Below are 23387 nucleotides of genomic sequence, written 5' to 3' on the forward strand. Positions count from 1 at the left end.
GGGGGGGGGGCAGGGGGGTTGTAAACATGTTTGACAACACACCAAACCTCGTCTAACCTGGGAAGTAGAATTCATTTGCACTTACACATTCTTGAATCCAGTGAGAAGAATACGAAAATTTTCAACTCAAACGTAAAATCCGTGCTCTTGAACAGATAACAAACACAGAGAACAACTAAAACAATGTGGGTTAGACTCAAAAGATTCATCAACCTAAGGATAATCATCAACATAAGATGGTTCAATAAAGTAAGAAACGAAGACCTATTGAAAACAGCTGACCATGTACCTATTGAAACCCAATTCAACAAACAAAATTGGGTATGGATAGGCAACTGCAAAAATCAACTAGCATCATTACAAAAGATAGACGAAAGATATCAGAGGGACAGTCAAACTCATAGATCAAAAATACATTGACAATGACATGGCTTGAAAAGAAAAAGACAAAAAAAAATAGATATAGAAAAATGTCCTATGAGTGCCAATGAGACAACTCTCCAACTAAATCACAATTTATAGAAGTAAACCATTATAAGTCAAGATACGGTCTTTAACACGGAGCCCTGGCTCACTCCAAACAACAGGCATATAAGGGCCCCAACAATTACAAGTGTAAACCCATTCAAATGGGAAAATCAACATAATAGTACACAAGACACAACATAAAAACTAAAGACTAAGCAACATGAACCCCACAAAAAAACTGGGGGGATCTCAGGTGCTGCGGAAGGGTACGCAGATCCTGCACCACATCGTGTTGTTCAAAGTAGGCACTTAATTGGAACTATAAGGGAAAATGAAACAGAGAACAACAAAGAAACACTTGGCGCAGCGACACAGAATCGAGTTAGATGGAGAAAGTTCGTAAAATGTCAATATTTTCCCCGACCAGGAGCTTAGGTAAGAAAGTAAGTTAAACTTTTTATTACTTATACTTTACAAAGTGTTATATTACATTGTTTGAATCAATGGTACAAAAAGATTCATGATTTTTCAATTTTCTCTTTGAGATAAATGAACGTTTTAAACAAATTAAAACTTCCATTGGTAGAAGTTCAATATGATTTGAAAGTGATTATTTTATCCGTCTGATATTTCGGTGGTGTATTTTGTTGGTTTTAAGTGTTAATAATATAAACGTCTTCATTAATCAGCGTTATCTTCTTATTTCTAGAAATGATTCATCCTCTTCCCCAGCCTGGTAAACAGCACTTCATTTGTCTTTACGTACTTGTGATTTCTTTTCATTTCCTCACTGACAAGCAGCTGTCAGGGGTGTCTTTGCCATACCATCAGCATGTTTAAGATCACATTTTTTTTCTTTAATTAATTGTACTATCTTATCATTTTCCCCATTATGAGCAGCTATTAGATGTTTCTCTTCCACATCACATCCTTCGTCGAGAAGAAACTGTACAATATTTTTATTTCCTCCCCTAGATTTACAAGCTGCTTCCAAAGGTGTTCCACCCAAACCATCAACCTGGTTGATATCACATCCTGCGTTTATTAGAAATTGTACTAATTTCTCTTTTCTATTCGAACAGGCAGCTGTCAAAGGTGTCTGTCCCATAACATCAACACGGTTAACATCACAACCTTTTTCTAAAAGTAATTGTACTATTTGCATATTTCCTCCACGACAGGCAGCCACCAGATGTATCTTTTTCCTACATTCAGCCTGAGTTACATCACATCCTTTGTCAATAAGAAACTGTACAAACCTTTCATTTCCCATAATACAAGCAGCTGCTAAAGGTGTGTCCCCATTAACATCAAACTGATTAATATCATATCCGTTGTCCATAAGTAACTCTACTAATTTCTCACTTACTGCCCAACTAGCAGCTACTAAAGGTGCATCTCCAAAATAGTTGCGTGGATTAATATCAAATCCATGTTTTAAAAGTAACTGTACAATCTTCTCATTTCCTCCCCGACATGCAGCAAACAGATGTATCTCAACATTAGCTCGGATAACATCACATCCTTTGTCGATAAGAAACTGTACCATCTTTTCGTCTCCTCCATAACACGCAGCTGACAAAGGTGTGTCCCCATTACCATTAAACCGGTTAATATCGCATCCTTTTTCTAATAATAACTGTGCAAGTTTCACATCTCCTCTCCAACAAACAGTTAACAAAGGTGTATCTGTTATACAACTTCCCTGTTCGTTAATATCACATCCGTTTTCTATAAGTATTTTTACTATTTTCTCATTTCCTCCTAAACAAGCAGCAGCCATAAGTGGATTTGTAGTACCATCAGCCTGGGTAACACCACATCCTTTGTCAATAAGCAACTGGACTATCTTCTCATTTCCTCCCCCACAAGCAGCTGTCAAAGGTGTATCTCTGGTAGCATCAACCTGGTTAACATCACATCCTCTTCTTATAAGCAACTGTACTATCTTTTCATTTCCATTCCTACAAGCAGCTGTCAAAGGTGTTTCTCCAATGCAAGCATTCTGGCTAGTATCACATCCTTTGTCTATGAGTAGCTGTATTATATTAGCATGCCCATTTCCACAAGCAACTGTCAGTGGTGTCTCTGTAGTTACATCAGCCTGGTTAACATCACATCCTCTGCTTATAAGTAACTGTGCTATCTTTTCATGTCCGTTTATACAAGCAGCTGTCAAAGGTGTATTTGCCACACGATCATCATAACTAAGATCACATCCTTTTTCTATGAGTAGCTGTACTATATTAGCATGTCCACTACTACAAGCAGCTGTCAGTGGTGTCTGTTTTGCATCATCACCCTGGTTAACATCACATCCTCTTCTTATAAGTAACTGTACTATCTCTTCATCTCCATTTTCACAAGCAGCTGTCAAAGGTGTTCTTCCCATACGACCCTCATAGCTTGGATCACATCCTTTTTCTATGAGTAGCTGTACTATCTTATCATGTCCTCCACTACAAGCAGCTGTCAGTGGTGTTTGGCTAGCATCATCAATCTGGTTTATATCACATCCTTTGTCTAGAAGTAACAAAACTATCTTCTCATGTCCTCCGTAACAAGCAGCTGTCAGAGGTGTTTTAAATGAATAATAGTTCTTTAGATCAACATATTTGGTGATGAAGAATTGAACTATATCATGATATCCTCGAAAGCATGATGTTATTAAAGGTTCGGACAGATCACCATTATCGTTGTATTCTATATGTGATTCAGCATCAGCATATTCTTTATGTTTGAAAGTAAATTGCAAACATTTTCTCGAAAACATTTGTTCAAAAAGAAATTTGTCGTCTATTGTCTGTAATACTTTGAGAAATTTAGACCTATGTTTTTCATGTTTCATCTGTGAATTGCAAAAGCATTGATTTATTTTTCCAAGTTGTAAGTCTTTTTTAATTCTTTCAAAGTATTCCTGTTCATATCTCTTTGATATCAATATAGTATATTTGTCACATTTTGCATTGATTGATTCCAATTGTGTTCTTTCGTTCAATACTCGGATGTCTGAATAACGCAATATACATCTGACCAGCGTATCCTTTGAACCAAAATAACAACATAAAAAGTCAAACATTTTGTCATGTAATACCCTGTATTCAGTTTTTGTTTTTTCTAAGTAGGTTCCAATAATGCTGTCAAAAGTTGATTTCATTTTGATTCTAGATGTACCTCGATTCACTCCGCAGATTTCATAAATATTTTTCAAGAAATATTTAGTTTTGTTACTACTTTCATTAAAGATGTCAAACAGTGACTCCTTAATAATACCATTGTGAATTACACATAAGAATAGCGAGCAATATTTGTGTGGATTCATTACTTTAAACTTTTCCCATTCTTTTTGGTATGTACCGTAAGGACAGTGTAAAAAATCTGTTAAATTAAATTCTGTATTTTTGGAGTATAGGTAACACATTAAAGGTGTAAACTCTACATCTTGATTTTTCAACATCGCACAACTAGTTTTTGATAAATACATCATACATATCTTTAACTTGTCCTCTTTTGAATATTCTTGAGATAAGTTGAAGATATTTGGTTGGAAAACAGTACATGATTTACAAACAGTTTCCTCAAAATAAATATCTAAACGGCATGTTGCTGCAATTTTCGTTTTCCCCCTTTCCAGTATCTGTTTTAACTTGTGTTCATTTTTTATCAAGCATTCAATGTCCGACAAACTAGGTGTAAATCGTCCACAAATATCATCTAAAACAAACATCTGCTCTTTGTCCATATTAAAATGATGAAATATATCCTGAATTCCTGAACATGGTACTATACAATAACTTGTTGTTGAATGTATTTTTAAAGCGACATGATGCATTAACATGCTCTTACCGATGCCAGGTTCACCCACTATTAATACAGTATGTTCTGATTCAAGGCACTGCAAAATCTTTATTACAGCAGGCGTTTCAACGAACAGTAGTTCTTGTTTTTTCCAAAATTCTATCTCAACAATGTGAAAATCTGACAAAACAAAAATGTATTAAAATTAGTATTCAAAATAGTCATCGAAGGCCGTTACTGTTTTGTTGATTTTGTACGATACAATTGTCTCATTTGCAATGTTTATCATTTACATGCAACAAGTTTGTTATTCGAATTGGTAAATTCCGATTAAGGGCGTCAGCGTAAATCATCTTTGTATTTCCACTAATTGATTTGAAATCAAATGCGAAAATGTGACTTACTATTTTCAAAATCATACAGGAAAATGGAATGTACAGGTTTTAAAACAAATTTTATTTTTGGATGACAATCCATTGAAGACTCATTTGTTTGATACAAGCCACGTTTCCATCACCTAATAAAAACGTATTTTATAATTAATCCCTTTTGTAGTTTTAGTTGACTGCGACAATGAAAGTATAGACTTTTACTGATCAATTACGAAAACAGATTCGGGCTGTATATTCGGAAACTTGAAGAGTAGTTGAGGAGCTACCGGTTCTGGGCCATTTATTTTGTCTAATGTTAACCCCTTTAGGGAAAAGGTAGTCCCTGAAAGATAGCCTCCTGAGGTGAGGCTAATTTATATGACGTCATGTTTAGGTTTAATGACATTAATGGATTGTTTTTATTGAATAATGTACAAATGATTATCATTTTTTTAGCATGTGTGTGGGTGTGTGTGTGTGTGTGTGTGTGTTTGTAGGTATCGACTCAAGGTTTTGTTCATGTAAATATGAGCAAAGAATTATCCAATTTGATTATTCTTTTGTATGATTGTTTTCCTTTTTTTTTAAGTTTTGGCTTCTTGGTTCCACACAAGTAATACTAATATAATAGTATGTACAATATGTAATATCCCCGTCAATTCAGACAAACATGGGTCGGAGAGCCATCCACATGGTGCATTTACAATATAACAAAATTATATATTACTATCTTATACATCGAGATAAAAGGATTAGAGAATCGTTTACCACTCAAAAGTATCTCCAACCTCAAGAAAGGGCCAACAGTATGATATATTTCGTGCAGGGATGAAAGCTATCAAGACTTCAAGTTAGTCTTTCCGGGACAGTTAACTCTCTCAAATATCAGATAAATCGCGAGCTTTAATCAAAGAGTTGAATTTCCTTGGCAAATGTAACCATTTCATATAATATTGTTTGTTGGGTCCTTTGCCTTTCGTTCTAAGAATGGTTTCAACTCTCCACATAGCGTCTCCCCGAACATCCACTCACTTCTGATTGGTAGAAGGTTCCTGAAATTTCTTTGTCTTGAAAATCAATAAGTCGATAAACTGGAAGCCCACCAAGTAATATTCTTTGAGATATTTTGAATATCTTTGCGCTCCATTTCTTACCGTATTCCCTGGTATAATGATTTCTTATGTATGTAATCCGAACTTTATCACCGATTTTGAAAAAGGAATGGTTTTCGTACTTTCTCTGTCTTAGGTTGTAATCTTTTCAACCAATACATTTTCCACCACAGGTTTGTCTTTTTATGGTGACTTTGTCTGGTGCCATGCAAATAGTTCTATGGAAGGTCTTTGGTAGCTGTTAGCAAAATTCTGTAAGTTATTTACATAGTCATATATAGTTATCAATGGTACCAGGATTATATTTAGTACGCCAGACGCGCGTTTCGTCTACATACACTACAAACTGCTCAGAGTCTGAATTGACCAGTTTTTGTGCTCGACCAGTAAAATCGAGCACACATTTCACTCGACTAGTCTCGACATTGTCTGGACTAGGGCTTAACTTTACTTAATTAGTATGATTCAGTATTTGATGACCTTTGTGTAGTCTAAAATGGTCTTGACTAAGGCTCGACCTGTCTCAACCTGTCTTGACTAGTCTCGACCTGTCTCGACTAGTCTCGACTCAGTCTCAACCAGTCTCGACCTGTCTTGACTAGTCTTGACCTTCAAATTTAGTTTTGACTGGTGTAAATCAGCCAATCTAACTAAATTAAATATTGATCTTTAAAATTCAAGCTTATTAGGTAGTTTGATTTATTGCTGTGAAATGTGGGAATTTAATTTAACAATAGATAAAAATGAAAGTTATTATATAAATTCAGATAGGCATCTTTAATTTTTTTTTCAAATCAACTTGGATTTTCATCAAACTATGCAGCTATCTTAGACATAACTTAACCTTACTGAATCCCAGGTCACTTTGGTTTTTGTTGTCTTGCTGTGAAATTTAAGAATTAAATTAATCTAGGTCAAAAAAGCTAGAATTTGCAGTTCGAACAAAATAGATATAGTACACTTTAGTTTTTTAATAACTTTTTCAAATCAACTTGGATTTTCATCTAATTATGCAGCTATCTAAAATATATATTAAGCTTACTGAATCCTAAGTCATTTTGATTTTTGTTGTATTGCTTTCAAATTTAAGAATTAAATTAATCTAGGTCAAAAAAGCTAGAATTTTCAGTTCGAAGAAAATAGAGATAGTAGACTTTAGTTTTTATGTCACCCGACCGACAATGTCGGGTGACATATTGCCTTTTCCGTATTATTATGGCACCCGCAACGGAGTTGGGGTGACGTATTGTTATTCTACGTTTCTTTTTTTATGGCACCCTCAACGGAGTTGGGGTGACGTATTGTTATTCTACGTTTCTTTTTTTTCTTATTATGTCACCCGATCGACAATGTCGGGTGACATATTGCTTTTCCTCCGTTTCTTTTTTTTTATTATGGCACCCTCAACGGAGTTGGGGTGACGCATTGTTATTCTACGTTTCTTTTTATGGCACCCTCAACGGAGTTGGGGTGACGTATTGTTATTGTACGTTTCTTTTTTTTTTCTTATTATGGCACCCTCAACGGAGTTGGGGTGACATATTGTTATTGTTCGTTTCTTTTTGTCTTATTACTATGTCACCCGATCGACAATGTCGGGTGACATATTGCTTTTCCTCTGTTTCTTTTTCCGTATTATTATTATGGCACCCTCAACGGAGTTGGGGTGACGTATTGTTATTCTACGTTTCTTTTTTTTTCTTATTATTATTTTTCTTGCAACACATTTTGTCCAGGCGATTTCTCCAAATCTAAAGTACCAAAGTTGATGGAACTTTACTATATTAAGGACCCCCATGTGCAGAGTTGCAGGAAGCATGGAATGGTTCAAGATGGCTGCCGTTTCCATGGAAACAGAACAAATGTGAAAAAATCCAGTTTTTGTTTTTGGTGAACTGTTTAAATATGCTTTAACTCAGAATCATTATATTTGAATACAATGGAGGTGCCCACTATATACAGGTGTTGGGTGATTTTGGCACTCATTGGAACTACTATGTTGCCATGGAAACTACACCAAAAATTTCCAAAATATGGAAATCCTCCAAATTTTTTGAAACTTCACAGTAACGATGAGCAACATTGGAAGATGTGGAATTTGGCGTTGGAATTTCCAAAATATCTGTTGTTCCCATGGAAATAATGCAAAAAGGTCAAAACTTTGAATTTTCACGGAACATTCCAGAACATCAATGTTAAATTCATTCTAGAGACATTAAATGGTATATGATGGTATATATGATTATGGAGGGAAAAAATTGCACTTTTGGAATATTCAAAATGGCCGCCGTTACCATGGGAACAGCAAAATTATGAAAAACTTCAAAATGCTTTAAATTTAATTAAACTTATAACACATTTTGCCTAGCTTATGTAGGCTTAACTTTTGAGTTTCGAATTTTCAAAATGGCCGCCGTTGCCATGGGAAACAGCAAAAATATTCTAAATGGCTGCCGCTGGCCTGGCAATTGGGAAAGGGTGCCATCCGCTATTGCTTGCAATGGCAAATCTAGTTATGTCACCCGATCGACGAAGTCGGGTGACATATTGCTTTTCCTCTGTTTCTTTTTCCCTATTATTATGGCACCCTAAACGGAGTTTGGGTGACATATTGTTATTCTACGTTTCTTTTTGTTATGGCACCCTCAACGGAGTTGGGGTGACATATTGTTATTCTACGTTTCTTTTTTTTCTTATTATGGCACCCTCAACGGAGTTGGGGTGACATATTGTTATTCTACGTTTCTTTTTTTTCTTATTTTTCTTTTTCTTCTTCCACACATTTTGTCCGTCGTGTTTCTCGGAATCCAATGGACCAATGTTGATGGAACTTTACTATAAGGAGGACCCCCATGTAAAGTTGTGCACCTTGGTATGGAATGGTAAAAGATGGCCGCCGTTTCCATGGAAACAGCATAAATGCGAAAAAAATCAAAGTGTTCCAAACTGGAAGAAACTCCACAGGAATGTTGACTGGCATGTGCTGATTTCCAGTTTGACTTTGGAATTTTCAAAATGGCTGCCGTTACCATGGAAACAGCTAAAATATCAAAAATTCTAACTCTTTCGTTATAAGATCCAACTGGATGAAACTTTATGAAAATGTTCTCCAGTATGCCAAGATGTCAAGACAATATTTGGATAGTTCAAAATGGCCGCCGTTGTCATGGAAACTGGGGCCAAGTTTTGCATTGACCCTATGGAAAAATGCATAAAATCAGCATTTTCTCAGAGAGTATTGCACTAAAGTAAATGAAACTGTATTGATATATAACATGACATGTGGCAATGAGATGTACGCTTTTAGAATTTTGGAATTATCTACTGTAACCATGGTTGCAGCACAAATGTTCAAAATTTCCAAAAAAAATAAAGTGCTGCAAACTGGATGAAACTTAACAGGAATAGTGACTGACATGTGCGGAGTTGCATTTTGAAGTTGGAAATTTCAAAATGGCCGCCGTAACCATGGAAACAGCAAAAATATCAAAAATTTCAAAATGCTTCAAACTTTATGAAACTTTGCAAAAATGCTACTAGACATCTGTAAATGCATTCTTCGACTTTGGAATTTTCAAAATGGCTGCCGCTCACCTGGCAATGAGGGGAAGGGTGCCATCCGTTATTGCTAGCAATTACAAATCTAGTTATTATTATTTTTCTTCCACCTAATTTTGTCCGGCAGTTTTTTTGGAGCAAAAGGAACCAATCTGAATGATGGTGCACTATAACAAGGAACCCTGACTTTCCAGTTGCTTTCCGATATTGGAACTAAAAAAATGGCTGCCATCACCATGGAAACGGAAAAATGGTGAAAAAATATATTTTTGGAGTTAGTTGAATTGTTTGAGAATGCTTAACCTTAAAATCTTTAGATTTTGATACAATGTAGGTGCCCACTATATACTGCTTTGGGATGATTTTGGCAATCATTGGAACTGCTATGTTGCCATGGATACTACACCAAAAATTTCAAAATATGGAAATGCTCCAAATTTTATAAAACTTCACTGTAACGATGAGCAACATTGGTAGAGGTAGAATTTGGCGTTGGAATTTTGAAAATGTCTGCCGTTACCATGGAAACAATGCAAAACAGGTCAAAATGGTCCAAAACCTTAAAGTGCAATTTACTTTCTTAATATGGTAGGTCAAATTGATCGAAACTTTGATGGTATGGTCCCTCCCATGTACCAATGTGGTATTTGCCATTAAATTTTGGGAATGGTCTCTGTTGCCATAGGAACCTTCACAAATGTCAAAAATTTCAAAAATTTCAAAATGCTTCAAATTTGATGAAACTTCATATGATTGTAGACTGTCAAGTCTGCATGAGACTTTTGAAGTTGGAATTTCCAAAATGTCTACCGTTGCCATGGAAACTGCAAAAATGTCAAATATTTTCAAAATGCTCCAAACTTAATGAAACTTAATATTATTGTAAACTGTCATGTATAGATGAGACTTTTGACTTTGAAATTTTCAAAATGGCTGCCGTTGCCATGGAAACGGTATAAATATGAAATACTTTAAAATGCTCTGAATATACTGAAAATTTACAAAAAGATGAATAGCCATACATATTTGTTCATTTACTGTTAAACAAGTTTGAAATGGCTGCCGCTTAGTGGCAATAGGGGGAAGGGTGACATCTGCTATTGCTTGCAATGGCAATTCTAGTTATATTTATTCTTCCACACTTTTTTGTCCATACTATTTCTCAGAATTGGCTTGAACAATATTGACGGAACTATACCATAATGTAGACCACCAAATTCTATAGTGCAGTGGTGTATGGCACCATCAAGATGGCTGCCGTTGCCATGGAAACGAAACAAATGTGAAAAAATCCAGTGTTTTGTTTTGGTGAACTATTTGGATATGCTTGAACTCAGAATCATTATATTTTAATACAATGTAGGTGCCCACTATATACAGGTGTTGGATGATTTTGGCACTCATTGGAACTACTATGTTGCCATGGAAACTACTCCAAAAATTTCAAATATTTCAAAATGTTCCAAACTTAATGAGACTTCACAGTAACGATGAGCAACATTGGAAGTTGTGGAATTTGGCGTTGGAATTTCCAAAATATCTGTTGTTACCATGGAAACAATGCAAAAAGGTCAAAACTTTGAATTTTCACAGAACATTCCAGAACATCAATGTTAAATTTATTCTACAGCCATTAAATGGTATATGAGGGTATATATGATTATGGAGGGGAAAAATTGCAGCGGGGGTTTGACTTTGGAATATTCAAAATGGCCGCCGTTACCATGGGAACAGCAAAATTATGAAAAACTTCAAAATGCTTTTAATTTAATGAAACTTATAACAAATTTTGCCTAGCTTATGTAGACTTAGCTTTTGAGTTTCGAATTTTCAAAATGGCCACCGTTTCCATGGAAACAGCAAAAATTTTCTAAATGGCTGCCGCTGGCCTGGCAATGGGGAAAGGGTGCCATCCGCTATTGCTTGCAATGGCAAATCTAGTTATGGCACCCTCAACGGAGTTGGGGTGACATCTTGTTATTTTTCGTTTCTTTTTTTTCTCTTTATTATGGCACCCTCAACGGAGTTGGGGTGACATATTGTTATTGTTCGTCTCTTTTTTTTTATTATGGCACCCTCAACGGAGTTGGGGTGACGTATTGTTATTCTACGTTTCTTTTTTTTTCTTATATTTCTTGCAACAAATTTTGTCCGCGCGATTTCTCGAAATCCAATGGACCAAAGTTGATGGAACTTTACTATATTAAGGACCCACATGTGCTGTGTTGCAGGAAGCATGGAATGGTTCAAGATGGCTACCGTTACCATGGAAACAGAACAAATGTGAAAAATTCCAGTTTTTTGTTTTGGTGAACTGTTTGGATATGCTTTAACTCAGAATCATTATATTTTATTACAATGTAGGTGCCCACTATATACAGGTGTTGGATGATTTGAGCACTCATTGGAACTACTATGTTGCCATGGAAACTATACCAAAAATTTCAAAATATCAAAATGCTCCAAACTTCATGAAACTTCACAGTAACGATGAGCAACATTGGAAGATGTGGAATTTGGCGTTGGAATTTCCAAAATATCTGTTGTTACCATGGAAACAATGCAAAAAGGTTAAAACTTTGAATTTTCACAGAACATTCCAGAACATCAATGTTAAATTTATTCTAGAGACATTAAATGGTATATATGATTATGGAGGGAAAAAATTGCAGCGGGGGTTTGACTTTGGAATATTCAAAATGGCCGCCGTTACCATGGGAACAGCAAAGTTATGAAAAACTTCAAAATGCTTTAAATTTAATGAAACTTAAATATATTTTGCCTAGATTATGTAGACTTAACTTTTGAGTTTAAAATTTTCAAAATGGCCGCCGTTGCCATGGAAACAGCAAAAATTTTCTAAATGGATGCCGCTGGCCTGGCAATAGGGAAAGGGTGCCATCCGCTATTGCTTGCAATGGCAAATCTAGTTATATTTATTCTTCCACTCTTTTTTGTCCATACTATTTCTCAGAATTGGCTTAAACAATATTGATGGAACTATACCATAATGTTGACCACCACATTAAATACTGCAGTGAGGTATGGCATCATCTAGATGGCTGCCGTTGCCATGGAAACGAAACAAATGTGAAAAATTTCTGTTTTTTGTTTTGGTGAACTGTTTCAATATGCTTACACTCAAAATCATCATATTTTTATACAATGTAGGTGCCCACTATATACAGGTGTTGGATGATTTTGGCACTCATTGCACCTACTATGTTGCCATGGAAACTACACCAAAAATTTCAAAAATATCAAAATGCTCCAAACTTCATAAAACTTCACAGTAACGATGAGCAACATTGGAAGATGTGGCATTTGTCGTTGGAATTTCCAAAAAATCTATAGTTACCATGGAAACAATGCAAAAAGGTCAAAACTTTGAATTTTCACAGAACATTCCAGAACATCAATCTGTTAAATTTACTCTAGAGACATTAAATGGTATATATGATTATGGAGGGAAAAAATTGCAGCGGGGGTTTGACTTTGGAATATTCAAAATGGCCGCCGTTACCATGGGAACAGCAAAATTATGAAAAACTTCAAAATGCTTTTAATTTAATGAAACTTATAACAAGTTTTGCCTAGCTTATGTAGACTTAACTTTTGAGTTTCGAATTTTCAAAATGGCCGTCGTTGCCATGGAAACAGCAAAAATTGTCTAAAGTGCTGCCGCTGGCCTGGCAATTAGGAAAGGGTGCCATCCGCTATTGCTTGCAATGGCAAATCTAGTTATTATGTCACCCGATCGACGATGTAGGGTGACATATTGTTTTTCCTCTATTATTATTATTTTTCTTCCACCTAATTTTGTCCGGCAGTTTTCTCAGAGCCAAAGGAACCAATCTAAACGATGGTGCACTATAACAATGAACCCTGACTTTCCTGTTGCAGTGCAAATTTGGAACTAAAAAATGGCTGCCATCACCATGGAAACGGAAAAATGGTGAAAAAATATAATTTTGGAGTTAGGTGAATTGTTTGAGAATGCTTAACCTTATAAATCTTCTTAAGATTGGTACATGCAATGCAAATGTTTTAATGTTTTAAATCTATGTATGTGAATCTCATTTTATGTTTGTATGTGGTGAGACTATAATAAAATATTGAATCTTGAATCTTGAATCCTTAAAATCTTTAGATTTTAATAAAGTGAGGTGCCCACTATATACTGCTTTGGGATGATTTTGGCAATCATTGGAACTGCTATGTTGCCATAGATACTACACCAAAAATTTCCAAAATATGGAAATGCTCCAAATTTAATGAAACTTCACAGTAACGATGAGCAACATTGGTAGATGTAGAATTTGGCGTTGGAATTTCGAAAATGTCTGCCGTTACCATGGAAACAATGCAAAACAGGTCAAAATGGTCCAAAAATCTTAAAGTGGCTTTTACTTTCTTAAAATGGTAGGTCAAATTGATCCAAACTTTGATGGTATGGTCCCTCCCATGTACCAATGTGATGTGGTATATGCCATTAAATTTTGGGAATGGTCTCTGTTGCCATAGGAACCAATCAAAATGTCAAAAATTTCAAAAATTTCAAAATGCTCCAAAATGGATGTTACTTAACAGGATTGTTGACTGTCAAGTCTGCATGAGACTTTTCAAGTTGGAATTTCCAAAATGGCCACCGTTGCCATGGAAACTGCAAAAATGTCAAAAATTTTCAAAATGCTTTGAACTTAATGAAACTTGATATTATTATTAACTGCCAAGTAAAGATGAGACTTATGACTTTGAAAATTTGAAAATGGCTGCCGTTGCCATAGAAATGGCTGCCGCTTAGTGGCAATAGGGGGAAGGGTGACATCCGCTATTGCTTGCAATGGCAAATCTAGTTATTATTATGTCACCCGATCGACAATGTCGGGTGACATATTGCTATTCCTCTGTTTCTTTTTCACTATTATTATTATTATTATTATTCTTCCACCTAGTTTTGTCCGGCAGTTTTCTCAGAGCCAAAGGAACCAATCTGAATGATGGTGCACTATAACAAGGAACCCTGACTTTCCAGTTGCAGTGCAACATTGGAACTAAAAAATGGCTGCCATCACCATGGAAACCGAAAAATAATGGAAAATTCCAGTTTTTGGTTTTGATGAATTATTTGGAAATGCTTTAACTTAGAATCATTATATTTTGATACAATGTAGGTGCCGGGCATATACTGGTTTTGGATGATTTTGGCAATCATTGGAACTGCTATGTTGCCATGGATACTACACCAAAAATTTCAAAAATATGGAAATGCTCCAAATTTTATAAAACTTCACAGTAATGATGAGCAACATTGGTAGATGTGGAATTTGGTGTTGCAATTTCGAAAATGTCTGCCGTTACCATGGAAACAATGCAAAACAGGTCAAAATGGTCTAAAAACCTTCAAGTGGCATTTACTTTCTTAAAATGGTAGGTCAAATTGATTGAAACTTTGATGGTATGGTCCCTCCCATGTACCAATGTGGTATATGCCATTCAATTTTGGGAACGGTCTCTGTTGCCATAGGAACCATCCCAAATGTCAAAAATTTCAAAAATTTCAAAATGCTCCAAAATTAATGAAACTTAATAGGATTCTACACTGACAAGTCTGAATGAGACTTTTGAAGTTGGAATTTCCAAAATGGCCACCGTTGCCATGGAAACTGCGGAAATGTCAAATATTTTCAAAATGCTCCAAACTTTATGAAACTTAATATTATTGTTAACTTGCATGTATAGATGAGACTTTTGACTTTGGAATTTTCAAAATGGCTGCCTTTGCCATGGAAACAGCAAAAATGTGAAATTTTCTAAAATGCTCTCAATGTACTGAAAATTTACAGAAAGATGTACTGCAATGCATATATGTGCATTCACTGTTAAACAATTTTGAAATGGCTGCCGCTTAGTGGCCATTGGGGGAAGGGTGACATCCGCTATTGCTTGCAATAGCAATTCTAGTTATTCATCCACCTTTTTTTGTCCGACAGGTTTTTTGGAGTGAAATGGAACCAATCTTAATGATAATTCACTATAAGGAGGAACACAACATTTCGGGTTGCAGTAGGGTCTAAGACCATATAAAATGGCTGCCGTTTCCATGGAAACGGAACAATTGTGAAAATTTCCACTTTTTGGTTTTGGTGAATTATTTGTACATACTTAAACTCAGAACCATTATATTTTGATACAATGTAGGTGCCAGCCATATACTGGTTTTGGATGATTTTTGGCAATCATTGGAACTACTATGTTGCCATGGAAACTACACCAAAAATTTCAAAAATATCAAAATGCTCCAAATTTTTTGAAACTTCATAGTAACGATGAGCAACTTTGGTAGATGCGTAATTTGGCGTTGGAATTTCCAAAATGTCTGCCGTTACCATGGAAACAGTGCATAAGTGTCAAAATGCTCTAAAAACCTCAGGGTTTGGTCAATAATTTTGGTATGCTTGAACTTGAAATCATCAAATTTTTACACAATATAGTTGTCCACTATATACAGCTTTTGAATGATTTTGACAATCATTGGAACTCTTCTGTTACCATGGATACACGACCAAATATTTCAAAAATTTCAAAATGCTCCTAAATTGATCAAACTTAATATGATTGTTGACTGGCAAGTCTGGATGAGACTTTTGACTTTGGAATTTCCAAAATGGCCACCGTTGCCATGGAAACTGCAAAAAAGTCAAAAATTCTCTAAATGCTTTGAACTTAATAAAACTTGATATTATTGTTAATTGGCAAGTAAAGATGAGTCTTTTGACTTCAAAATTTTCAAAATGGCTGCCGTTGCCATGGAAACAGCACAATTGTGATTTTTTTAGAATGCTCTCAATGTACTGAAAATTTACAGAAAGATGTATTGCCATGCATATATGTGCATTCACTGTTAAACAATTTCGAAATGGCTGCCGCTTAGTGGCAATTGGGGGAAGGGTGACATCCGCTATTGCTTGCAATGGCAATTCTAGTTTTTATTATTTTTCTTCCACACATTTTGTCCAGGAGATTTCTCGAAATCCAATTGACCAAAGTTGATGGAACTCTACTATATTGAGGACCCTTAGGTGAAGAGTTGCAGGCACCATGGAATGGTTCAAGATGGCTGCCATGGAAACTGCAAAAATGTGCTCAGTGACAGTGACAGTGTTGATTGCAAAAAAAACTAAACGTACGCGACGGGCCACATGTTATTGTGCGGAACCATTCAGCAAATTATGACGAACAGCTTTCATAAATAAATAATGTTACCATAGCATTAATGTACAGGCCATAATTGATTTTCAAAGCAAGTCTTTGCTAATTTCCCCATTTTCGAAGTTCAAATATTAGCATTTTCATTTTCAGTAGCGCCCTTAACATGCGGTTATCCGTTTGAATGGAGGCTACGCACAAAGTACTAATTCTTTGGCGTATACCAATCAACCATGATGTGAAGAATCACCTAAAGATTAATTTTGAAATGTCTGACATTGTAAAGGTCGACTACAGTAAAAGTTGTAAAATGCATTTTTTTGTATAAAAAAACACTTTATTTTGTTATAAAAATTTTGGTTAGATTAAACATTTTTTTTCATACATTTTTTGTTCTTCTTTTAAATGCCAATGTATTCATTAACTACGTTTCAATATAATTTTACAAATATTTATCGTATTTCATCCAAAAAAAGAGGCTGATTTTTCAAGATTTAAAAAACCAAGGTATTGCAATACTTTTATCCATGTATATAGTTGAGCTTTTATCGTCTTCCTCCTCATCCTCGTCTTCCTCTTCCTCTTCGTCGTCATCAATGTTACTTTCACTTTCAGAACTATCATTATTTGGTTAGTTATCCATAGCTTTATCTAGATAGCTTTCCAATATAGGTTTATATTTCCTGATTGCTACTTTAATGGCGTTCTCGTAGTCCATGCCATCATTAACTAATTCTGTTATCATTTTTATGATTTTGCCATGCAGTTTATCATTTTGTAACTGTAGTAAATACTCAACTTATCTGCTATATCTGGACAAAAACTGATCCTTACCCTCGTCTTTTAGTTTACGAATGGCCTTACTAATGACGTGGTCTTCATTCATGTCATCATCCATGTACTTATCATTTTTTTCTTCCCATATATCTGAATTTGCCTTTCTAACAACTTCTACTAATTTTATAACAGCCATATCTTATCTACTTTCTATATCAATTTCGTTTACACGAGACCTCATTAAGGGTATGTCTTCATCCTTTATTTCACGTTTTCTTTTAAAATCATTATTTTTCGGGCACCACTTAATCATATGTCTAGCTAAATCAGGAACGCTTTCAAAGACTACACCGCAATCTTCACATGAAGGCATGATTTCTTTTTCGTCTGGTAAATACGTCTGCTCACTTTGAAATGATTTTTCAAACTGAGTTGGGTCTAGTTTTGTTCTGCTAATATACTCTTCAGAAATACCACCACCAATTATGTTCTTGTTTTCAATTATATTAAGTTTTAGTATGTCCTCTTCCGGTGTATTCTTTTTCAGATCAATGAATTGACTCCCATATTGGCGTTATGTCCCATCTGTGTATATATTCATGAATTTCTTCGGATTATTAGCATACATCTGTCTAGCAAATATGGCTGCCCACGTAGGTTTTTGAATAGGACTATATACTGGCTATTGATGCTTATGGTTCTACTCTCCTTTCCGTTAGAGAATGCAATGGTTTGTTGCAGCTCACTAAATTATGTCTGCCACCATTTATAACACTAGATAATCCTCTCAGGTGATGGTTTTATCATAGTCCGTGCTCGCTTCTATAATGCTTTCATCCAAACGTCTCACCTGAAACAGAAGGTCCAGCAAACATCATGGTGAATGGATGATGTAGTACCAGATTCTGTGGCGGTGGTGGCGGTGGCGGCAGAAGATATGTACCACAATCTGGACAAGTAGCAGACATATTGGAGAGCCATTAAAACACGTCCACTTATTTCGAATGATAGAAGTATAATAGTGAAGAAAATATTGACATACATCATAGTTATATGCTCCAATGTCCATAGGCTAAACTTTGTACATGTATCCCATCATCTAGTAAGTATATTTTTTCATCATAAGGGGATAAGCCAAGTTTGGTGAAGATATATTATATAACTTGTGGTCGTAGGCACGGATCTGTGTCACGGTAGACACGTGGATTTCTTTGTTGAATAAACTTTGTTTATATTGTTGTGTCTTGTGTCATGTTTGATCGCTCTGTATAGCCTTTGTTTCTTCTTCTCACTGAGTGTTTCATTCTCCTCATATATCAACGAGTACATCTTCGACTTGAGATTAACGAACTCTTGTATGGGATTATCATGTGTTTCGTCCTTCATTTTTCCTAACACCTTTTTATTTAAAGTGTTTTAAAGCCGATCTTCAGGGTTATACTCTGACGTATCAAATAGGTGTTTGTCTTCCATCAAATCTTGAAATATGTATCATCAGTGTTGATGTTGTAGCATAGGGAGTCGGTCTCCGTAAACAAGAGTGTTACTCTAGATCCATATTTATCCTTCATGTGATTATAATGAAAATCGTACATCGAGTATTAAATAATACATCCCCCTATTTTCCTCATTATTTTAACAATCAAATATGTCTATTCCATATATTTTTTATTCGTAAAAATAGTTGGTAATTTATTTTAAAAACAATAATAAGGAAGATAACTTTATTTTTTATCATATAATCCTTTACTAAACGTTAAAAGTTGTTAAAAATAAATAAAATTATTAGTCGTACCATACCTTTAAACCCTAAAGGTACTGTTGATTTAAACTCGTTTTCAGGTTAAAGATGTCTTCGATAAGACTGTCCGAGCCCCGCAATTCTCATCGTTTATATAGCAAAATTTTCATGAATTGTGGAAATTCCGTAATTTACGTAATTTGATTGGTTAATTCCGAATCCGCCAATTTTTTTCGATCGATTATCAGTTCAGTGTGATTTACCTGTTGCACGATCAGACGTTATTTTCTTTGCTAGCAAGGCTTATTTATTTGTGCAGTCTGATCCTGATGTAATACAAAATTACTTGGAATGAAAGCATCTATTAATGAATAAGTTTATGAAAAATAAATATAACTTTAAAGGTTCGTACAGCCTAACATAAATGTAGAAATAATATTTTTTTTTATAAGAATTACTTGACATGTTTACATTAATGGTCATTCGCCCGTGTATTTGATCTCACCAGGTTATATGGGTCAACAGAAAATGTTAAAATGTCTTGTTCATAAGTTTGGCATTTTATAGTAAAAGGATTTCAAAGACTTATAATACAATGATATTTGATATGTTAATACACACTAAGTTGGTGTTTTCCTGTATATATATTATAAGACTGGGAATTTTGATCCATTTTTTTTTTAAAGAAAAACAAAATGTATATACATGTACTTATCCATAATTAAAACACCATAGTTACCAACACTTTATAATGACCTTATCTCAAAAGAAATTCATTTATTTAATTAATTTATGTCATAATACCTAAAAATGATGTCATAGAAATTAGCCTCAAATCGGGAGGACTACCTCTCAGGACGCTACCTTTTCCCCATAGGGTAAACATTAGACAAAATGGCCCATAACTGGTAGTTCCCCTTCTACTTTTGAAGCTCGGGTGGACACACAGAAATCGTAGTATTTGTTTTAATCCTACTTGCTTGTACGCTGCTTGTTGGTTAAAAATGTCAATATCACACAACGTAATAATCCTCAACTAATATAATAATACTAGATTGAATTGGTCGTGATTTTAAGAACGCATTATATGATATGCATGCTTTATCTTACCCTCTATAGATTTATAGGGATATGATTGGTTAATCGACTACACGTGATGAATATACATATTTCATATAGGGTGTCCGGAAAAATACAGGGTGAGTTACCATATAGGTTTAGCAACCATATGGAGTTGGTAAGGAGTTACTTTCCTTTCAAAACAGAAATGACATCTGAATGGTTTAAACAGACGAAAGAACTGATAATAAACGACTGAAATATATTCAAAAAACAAATTTAAAGCAAACACGTTGTTATTGCTTCGTTTTCACCCTATATGGTATTTACTGACCCCATGTATATAGTATTAGGAAACTAACACACCATGTTACTAATAATATTATGAAAAGACTATTACTGTGTATTGCTTTATCATTAAGTTAATCAAAACTCACCATAATATGCACCTTTGCTACTATTTTCTCTAAGTACCTCTGAAATATTAAACGTAAAATATCAATAATAATCTATTTTTTACTCATTATTACATTAATATTAACATTAAGGAAATTTTATTCAAAATGTGCTAAAAATATCAGATTATATGACAAAGAATATGTGGTATAAATGCCAATGAGACATCTCTCCACAAGAGACCAATAAACTGATCATAGGATACCAGGATTAAAATTTTAGTTACGCCAGACGCGCGTTTCGTCTTCAAAAGACTCATCAGTGACGCTCGATAAAAAAAAATGTTAAAAAAAGGCCAAATAAAGTACGAAGTTAAAGAGCATTGAGGACACAAAATTCAACAAAAGTTTTGTCAAAAACAGCTGAGGTAATCTATTCCTTTACCCCAGTCCCACTAGGCCACGATCGCACTACGATCTGTGAAAAAAATGAAAATGTTGATGATCGTAGTACGATCGTGTAGATCGCAGTAAGTTCGTGTCACGGTCGTGGAGAGGTCTTCAAGAACGTGATGAGCGTGGCTAACTTTGAACATGTTCAAAACAATCGTGGTGCGGTCGTGGCCAAATCAGGTCGTAGTAGAAGCGTAGTGAGAGCGCATTAAGATCGTAGTAAGATCGCAAAGGTCGCTGTACCATCGTAGTGAGAGCGTAGCGAAAGCGTGATTCTATTCGGAGAAACTGCGCTACGATCTCATTGCGACGTTATTCAACCTCACTACGATCATCACGTTCTCACCGCGACCAAACTACGCTTCCACTACGACTACATCACGCTGTTCACGACCATAGTACGATTCTAGCACGCCCTTGCCGTCCTCATCACGCTCTTCTTATGACCTGACTACGTTCATACTACGACCATTATTCTCATTGTCATTTTCCCATAAAATATATTAATTCTCTCCAGGTTTCGTTTGTTTGTATGTAATTGGGACTTCTTGTCCATTTCATCTAACGGCTCAACCATGCCTTTTGTTTTCATATAGATTTCGTTGGTTTTCCCGTTTGAATGGTTTTACACTTGTAATTTTTGGGGCCTTTTATATCTTGCTGTTCGGTGTTAGCCAAGGCTCCGTGTTGAAGGCCGTATCTTGGCATATAATTGTTACTTTTAAAAATTGTTACTTGGATTGAGAGTTGTCTCATTGGCACGCATACCACATCTTCCTATATCTATTGACAGATCTGTTTCATATCTGCTATCGTTCACTAAAATATCGTCATTTCAGCTTTATGGACCAGCAATAGGTTGTAATTTAGGTCGGATTGGTCGGTCCGACATCTCTACTTGATCAAGATTCGTTACTGTCAGAGCTCCATCTGCCTCTACATCAACCCTAACACCACGCCCACGTGTTCTAGTAGATTTTGGTGGCTTGATTGTATTTTTTTTTCGAGAAATCTACGTATTAATTAGAAATATAACTGAAGGTATGATACTGTATTGATATGGAACACGATGGTGACGTTATTGCTGAGAGCGTAGTAAGATCGCGGTTTGAACGTAGTGTAATCGTGGTGAGAACGTGCTATAATCGCAGTAGAAGCGTGGTAAGATCGTGTTGCAATCGGATAACTCGTGGTATGGTCGTAGCGAGAACGTGACGAGCGTAGAAAGATCTTGATAAGCGTAGTAAGGTCGCAGAATAAGCGCGGTGAGAACGTGTTATAATCGTAGCGGGATCGTTGTAGAAGCGTAATGAGGACGTAGTAGCATCGTGAAAGCAACGAAAATTTGCATTTTCATGCCGCTCATACCGTGACCTCACCCCGATCTGAATTTAATTTAGAACGCGGTGAGCGTGGTGCGATCGTGGTCTAGTGGGACTGGGGCTTAAGGTAGAAAAGACTCAGTTTTTCAAATTTTCACAGTGACACAGAAAAAAACTCGTGTTATTCACTGTACGACCTTCAACAATGAGCATAACTATTTCTAGTCATATTTTCAATTGAAACGTTTAATTTGTGAAAATCCGTTTTTTTGCATATTATTAAAAAAGATATTTCTTTCCATTTAATTCTAACTTTATTTTCACTTGAATATAAGAATACACAGAAATGTTATCAAGGTCTTAATCGATAAAAGTTGTTTGTACATTGTTACTAGTTGCCATTATAGCAGCATCCTCATAAATTTCAAACACCGTCATTATCGACATTGTCGTTAAGGACACATGCAGCGACGTCTATTCATTTAGAATTGGGCAATACCCAATAACAACTTGTTTGTCCCGGGTTGCAATAAGAGTAGGACAATTTTGCGATTATGCAAAACCCATTGTTTTCTGAACAAACATCTGATGAAATGCTATACTGCATAATCATCACTACTGTCATTAGGGAATGTGATTAGGTACCTACAGAACAACATAAAATTGAGAATGGAAATGGGGAATATGCCAAAGAGACAACAACCCGACCATAGAAAAAAAAACAACAGCAGAAGGTCACCAACAGGTCTTCAATGTAGCGAGAAATTCCCGCACCCGGAGGCGTCCTTCAGCTGGCCCCTAAACAAATATATGCTAGTTCAGTGATAATGAACGCCATACTAATTTCCAAATTGTACACAAGAAACTAAAATTAAAAATAATACAAGACTAACAAAGGCCAGAGGCTCCTGACTTGGGACAGGCGCAAAAATGCGGCGGGATTAAACATGTTTGTGAGATCTCAACCCTCCCCCTATACCTCTAGCCAATGTAGAAAAGTAAACGCATTACAATACGCACATTAAAATTCAGTTCAAGAGAAGTCCGAGTCTGATGTCAGAAGATGTAACCAATGAAAATAAACAAAATGGCAATAATACATAAATAACAACAGACTACTAGCA

The 23387-nt window shown here is 35.4% G+C and overlaps 1 protein-coding gene across 1 annotated transcript; it reads right to left on the reverse strand.

The window, feature by feature from the left end:
• Positions 1-1255: 1255 nt before the first annotated feature.
• Positions 1256-17489, reverse strand: LOC139500404 (ankyrin repeat domain-containing protein 50-like). Its single transcript, XM_071289144.1, has 2 exons — positions 17351-17489; positions 1256-4446 (listed from the first exon to the last, which is right to left on the reverse strand). The coding sequence occupies exons 1-2, from the start codon at positions 17487-17489 to the stop codon at positions 1256-1258; spliced, it is 3330 nt and encodes a 1109-aa protein (XP_071145245.1).
• Between the last annotated feature and the right edge of the window lie 5898 nt (positions 17490-23387).

The sequence above is a fragment of the Mytilus edulis genome, chromosome 13 (genome assembly GCF_963676685.1).
Source record: "Mytilus edulis chromosome 13, xbMytEdul2.2, whole genome shotgun sequence".
Classification (NCBI taxonomy): domain Eukaryota; kingdom Metazoa; phylum Mollusca; class Bivalvia; order Mytilida; family Mytilidae; genus Mytilus; species Mytilus edulis.